Source organism: Carex rostrata, chromosome 13 (assembly GCF_964058835.1).
Source record: "Carex rostrata chromosome 13, lpCarRost1.2, whole genome shotgun sequence".
NCBI classification, from domain to species: domain Eukaryota; kingdom Viridiplantae; phylum Streptophyta; class Magnoliopsida; order Poales; family Cyperaceae; genus Carex; species Carex rostrata.
Window position 1 is genome coordinate 8,694,393 of NC_135930.1, and position 6,730 is coordinate 8,701,122.

Sequence of the window (6,730 nt, forward strand, 5' to 3'; positions counted from 1 at the left end):
TTCTTTGCAACTCTATTCGTAATCTTGTTTCTTCTTAATGTCGTGTCGGATATATGCAATAATAGCAGCCACATCTCCACCAGTATCCATACGGACAAGTTGACAAACAACTGTCAATCGGTGTGCTAGCACCGAACAGACAGCCCTCTCTCTTCTTTCTCTCTCTCGGTTTTGTGAAAATATGCATGTTCAGATAATCAGATCGAATCTGAACTGTCCCAATAGGTCTGTACGCACCGCACCTATCAAGTTGCACCGGCTAGGTTGCACCATTTCAGCTGCACATGCACCCATGCAGATGCACCATTCGGCTGTACCTATTGAGAGAGCATTTAGAATTCTGACTCATAGTCTATGAGGCCGAATATAGTTTAATCCATATTTAATTCCAGAAATTAAACTATTAATTTCAGCTCAAAATAACGTAGCTCGTAGGACATTTCAAATAGTTAGTTCTTCCAGTTTTGCCCTTCAGTCATTTCAAATATATATATAGTTCGTTCTTCCAATTACATCGGCCCCTTTTCTTTTCTTCAATGTTCCTGTAAGCATTTGTTATTCAGGCTACGTTATTATTCTGAAGTAAATGAGCACTGCTATTCTGACAGATGGGCATATTAATTGTAAAATCTGGCTTTGAAGTAGAAAATTTGATTTTTTTTTTTTTTTTTTACTTTATTTTAATGGTGGAAGCGTTTCATAGAAACTTCACCCTGTCTTCTTTTATTTTTCCTTTTATTTATTTTTAATTTCTCTCGTTTGTGTCCGTACAGAGTTTGGCTGATTATGATATCTTTTGTTTATTTTTTCTGAGAAAGAGCTAATAGTTGTTGGATTGAAAAGTATTGTATTTTTTGTGTAATTTTTCATGAACACAATTATATTCTTCAAATACCAGAAGCTGAGAAGCATCATATCTCTTGGATTGTGGACCCCAAGTAATTTTTTTTTCTTTCTTATGTAAACAAAAGGTACGAGTTGCGGATATCTTTTGTATATCAAAATGTTCAAATGCATGTAGGTAAAAAAATTTCCTCGAAAAATATAGTCATGTGATGTAATTTGTACCTTTGCTTTATTATCTAAATCATTAATATTTTATGTTTTCCTCTTCGGTTGGAAGTATTGTTTTGACCACCATATATATAATTTTTCATGGTTATATTTTTCATTTCCAGTTGGTCAATTGTTTGTGGCGCCAATTGGTCGTCAAAACTCAAAACAATTTTGTGGTCAAAACAAACGAAAATTGGTGGTCAAAACAAACAATACATGCACTCCAATAATCAAACCAAAACCGGACTCGACAACAATTCATGCACTCCAATAAAGCGCCAAGTGGTTGTCAAAAAAAAAAAAAAAATTAAACACTAGGGGCAAAAAATCTTGAAGATATTCTTTTCAAATATAAATTAATTAATCAATGGTTCTTCCTATCTATAAAGGGTCTCTTTGTTTGATTGTTTCCCTCAGAGCGCCAGACTAAAAAAAAAAAAATCAGATTTAACTTTCGCCAACCGAGTTAAAAAAACAACAACAATGGCAACAGAAAAGGTTTTGTTTCTGGCGCTAATTTCATTGGTAGCCTTGCAACAAGCGTTGGTTAATGCATCCTTTGCATCCAATACGAAATGTACATGGGGCTATGATAACTGCCAGATTAACGACGATCGCGTGAAGCTCATCCTAAATAAGTGGTCAGGTATAACAAATATTTCAAATTACTTGAGACTTCAATTATTACGCAAACACACCATGAATCACCATGACGAGTAGAATTAAGTATGGCGTTAATTATAAATAAAAGACTACTTGTGAATTAGGGTGCAGCTCCAAGGTACAGAAGTTATGAGCCTTCTCATCTAATTAAAAAATGGAAAGCAAGTTTAAATTTTATATTCATGTCATTCTTCAGGAGCTGCTATTGAAGGCTACAATCAATTTATCTATGGATACATTGATATGAGGATCAAGCTCGTTCCTGGGAACTCTGCTGCTGTCGTCACGACCTACTATGTGTGTAACTTTTTTTTGACTACGTACAATTTACTCTATTTTCTATTAATGATATGCTTTTCGGATTTTAGTCGAGTAGATGTTGGACAGCTTGTATTTGGTATTTACAATGTTAGTGATGAAAAGGCATATGCATTGACTGATCTTCAAAAATTAAAACTGATCTATATATCACAGATATCATCTGAAATGAAAACGAAGGATGATGAACACGATGAGATTGATTTTGAATTTCTGGGCAACCTTACTGGCGGAGACAATTACTATACTTTACATACAAACATCTTTGTCAGCGGAACCGGAAACAGAGAGGAGCAATTCAGGATGAGTTGGTATGATCCGACTTCAGATTACCACAACTACACAATCTTCTGGAATCCCTATATGGTTGTGTAAGTCTCCAACAATGGTTCATTATCAAACTATACAATTAATTAATACCAAAACTATAACCATGATCTTATTGCAGGTGGTTAGTAGATGGTAAGGCAATACGAGTATTCAGGAACTACGAAGACCAAGGCATCCCTTTCCCCAAATACAAGCCACAAAGGGTATATAGCAGCATCTGGAACGCTGACGACTGGGCCTGCCAGGGTGGCAAAGTCAAGACCAACTGGACCTATCAGCCGTTTGTTGCTAACTACCTCAATTACCAGGAAAATGTTTGCCTGTACACTAAGCCCAAAAGTGCCAAGGAATGCAACAACCCGTCGAACTGGTACTTCAATGCCCAGTACAAGCAGCTGACGCAGGCCCAACTCAAGACCATGAACAACATCAGAAATCAATACCTGGTGTACGACTACTGCACTGACACACAGAGGTTTAACGGAAACTTCCCTCCTGAGTGCTCCAAGCCTCAGTACTGATTATGGTCTTCTGTAGTAAATTCTTATAATATATTTTGGTGAATGATGTATACACTAATTTGTAAGAATTGAGCTATTCTTTTATTATTTTTCCTTTTAAGGGCGATATTTCGGCTGTGCCTGTGTATTATTTTTATGGAATATATTATACGAGAAATAAAGTTATTATGACTAATCACGTTGAGTTATTTTGATAATAAAGTTTTCTAGTTATAGAAGTAATTACACTGTAGGCCATTGATCTTTATGGCATGCATGATGTTTTAGGACCATGCCTTTGATTAATGAAAATAGTCGTGGTCATATTGAAAAACTGTCTTTGTTGTCGATCGTATCAATCTTTTTGCAGCTTGGCATGTATATATATTAAAATCAAATTAAAGTGCAAATTAAACAATTGGTTGACTAGTCAAACATTATTGAACGCGTTTTAGGCAACTCACTGGAAACTAAAGAGATAATAATACTAAATGCATCAAAAAGTGGACATGATGGAAGGACATTTTCTTTTCTTTTAGAAAACATTTTTGAAAAAAACTAAGCAAGTGTGTATTCGTTTAACATTAAAAAATGGTACTGCATTGATGTAATAGTTAACTGTCGAGAAGCGAATCCTAGAGCCGCCAACCCCCTCCACTCTTCACTCCATTCCACCCCTCCTATCTAGGATCTAAGTCTCATCTCCGACAACAATATTTTCCTTCTCTCTACCTCTTCAAGAGCGTGGTATCGTTAGAATTCAGAGCGTAGAATTGATCTCTTCTCGATTGTAGCGCGACAGTGAGTAGATCCAGCTGTCGGAGCGCAGTGCCGGTCGAAAGAGCGGATTCGATTGTAGAGTGAGACGGGGGATTAAGATATTAGAGTAATTATGAATGTATATAAGTAGGATTAGAAGAATAGGTCCTGTAAACGAGTAGGTCTATAAATTTGGAGAGTAATTAAGGGTGATTAGTATACTTTTGAGTATTTTAGAGGTTTTTGTGAGAATATATAAAGAAGTAGATCTTGGAATTAGAGTCATTTGACTAGTTGTATATATATTTTTTATCACTCAAATTGTTAGTAGACAACCAATAACTTTAAAAAAATAGTTAAGTGTGTATTGAAAAATAGTTAAGTGCGTGTATGCAATCTTTTAACACTTTGTTTGACTAAATTTACAAAACATGCATTAGTTGAATTTAACCATTTACATGATTTAGTAAGTTTGCAGGTTCAAAACTTTAATTTCAAGATTTATAATGAAGAATCAAAGATAGGTTCAAAGCTTTAATTACAAGATTTATAATGAAGAACCATGATTCATCAAGTGCTGAATTTCAAGATTCTTTTGATGAACCTAAAAAGTCAACAAAATTTACGAAGCTATAGATTTATGTAATAATCAAGTAGTTAAGTAAAGTATATTTCAGACTTATTGATTTTTGGAGCATTCGCCTTGAGCGGACCAAATTGGATGGAACGAATAAAAACAAAATAGTCAGAGAGTTCTAGTTTGGTTCCGTCCAAGACGGATGCTATCCTTTTGGTACGCTTATCAAGTTGTGTGGGACAAATTGTACTAATCATTCTGGATGGGCATAAACGTCCAGTACGGTTAATATCAATTTGAATTAAATTGCGAAAACACATTAATTTGCAACTCTTGAAAGCTTTCATTGTTGAGTGAGCTTAAACATCAATATCATCTCAACACACTCAAATCCACTAGACTTATCTTTTAGGAGATAATTTAGTATCTAGGATTTAGTTCTAGAGCCTTCATATCCTAGCTAGTGCGGTCTGCTTATAGGGCGCGAAGGAGTACACTAGCTCGAGCATTTCCGCTCAATACATCTAAATATGTGTGACGATCCTCTATGTAGGACTGATGACGCCAAATTATATTGCGAAAATCACTACTTTTTGTACTGAAAATGACAAAAAACGAATGCAAAGTAACTATTTTCCTGAATTATTTATCGCAAACGTGTTTTTAGACTATTTTGGTAGGTTTTGTAGAAAGTTGTGTATTTGGACAAAAAAACAGAGCAAAAATATCATATTTAGGCAATTTCTGAAGATGACAACAAAATAAGGCATCACATGGAGCATGCAACACCTCACACGAAGTGCACAACATGCAAAATGGTGAAAAACGTAGAAAATCCACTAAGTCAGGAGCCGTATAGCCTAAGATGAGTCCTCATACGGGTTTGCCAGTGGCCGCATGAGTCCACGGATCTGTCTTGATTAGATTAAATCTCAGCCGTTGATGCAAATTCTGAGCATAATCCTTCTAGAAGGACGCACCTACTTGACCTCCAAGTTTGTTGGGCTATTTTTGGCAAAATCTACACATCATGGGTGGGCCCCATGTCTCCCATAATCTCCACTACCTCCACCATCCCTACACCTCTTTAGGAATACTATAAATACTTCTCTTGTAATAGGATTTAGTGTGAGTGGTTAATTATGTTAAGTCCAAAAATTAGACTAGATTAGAGAGTAAAATCTAGAGAGAGAAGGGTAGCCATCGAAGTCTAAAGCGGAAGAAGAATGCGCCCTCTAAAAAGGCAAGAGTTCTTCAATCTTTAAGGGTTGTAGTTTATCTCTTTCTTATTTTATTCATTTTATTTTGCCATGGTTATGAGAAGTTAATTTTCTCATCTCTATGGTTAATATTTTATCGAATTCTTTATTATGTTTTAATAATATTTATATTGATTTGAAATTTCTTTATACTTTAAATTGTTTTTTATTGTATCTTTGTATACATATACTTCTGTCTACTACTAATTGAACTGAAATATTCTTTTTGTGATGATGTGAAATACTGATCGTCTTTTTTATGATGATATGAAATATTGCTTTGCTTTTGTTAGAGCTGAAGCATTTTTTTGGGTTTGATTTCTAGCGTCCTAAGGTCGGTAGAAAGACTGACACATCAACCGGGTCCAATACCCGTTTCCAATAAAATGCGTTGATAGATTTGCATATCAATTTTTAGTAAACAAAGGATTGCTGGTTGATTACACAATGGCGTTTAAGAAAGAGATGATGCAACAGAGTTTAAATACTGGTAATTTGGGAGGAATAATTGTAGTCGGCCATTTAGCATATCTGGATATGCATGGTTAGTCGATCGATTAATCAGAAACTCTGATTCTGCTCAAATTATAGAGTCCATCTGAACCGTTAAACATGATCTCCATATGAAATGAATTTGAAGACCAAATTTATATTTTTTATATTTTTTATATTTTTTTAAATAGATAAAATGTCACTTGATTTAAAAATTCGATCTATACCATCCAAAAATAATGATCTTCTATTTACTGAGGAAAACAACAACAGAAAGATAAAGATTAAAGTCCTGCAAGTTTGTTTCCTTGATGAAAATGCTGTTCCCCTGAGAGCACTTTCTTTTAAGACAAAAGAAAACAGCTAATTAATCTGTATTTTTTCCATGAAAATACAAAATACAATTGACAGAACATAAGATTAATGATGTGCATATATAAGAATTTCCAAAACAAACATATTTATATTGAAATAACAGTATGTGGTTATCGGACGGATAGTATACCGCCAAAAAATTAATCGGAATTAATCGATAATAATAAGTTATAATCGGAAATAATCGACTTATTAATCAGAAAAATTCGTAACAACTTAATTACCGCCAACAACTAATTTGCTGATTAATCAGCTTAAACGGACGTTTTTAACAGCACGGTACAGAGCATAAGATTAATGATGTGTATATAGATTCCTGTGTCCCAACTCCTTTAACAAGTACTTCCAACGACACGGCACATCAAGGTCTAACACTATGTCGTGCCCGTATCCTTATAACC

General features: G+C 34.6%; 1 protein-coding gene across 1 annotated transcript; it reads left to right on the forward strand.

Moving 5' to 3' along the window:
• Positions 1-1,539: 1,539 nt before the first annotated feature.
• On the forward strand, positions 1,540-2,938 carry LOC144563909 (putative xyloglucan endotransglucosylase/hydrolase protein 26). Its single transcript, XM_078313372.1, has 4 exons — positions 1,540-1,702; positions 1,916-2,016; positions 2,194-2,408; positions 2,486-2,938. Exons 1-4 carry the CDS (start codon positions 1,540-1,542, stop codon positions 2,886-2,888), a joined length of 882 nt encoding a protein of 293 aa, XP_078169498.1. The 3' UTR covers positions 2,889-2,938.
• Positions 2,939-6,730: the final 3,792 nt, after the last annotated feature.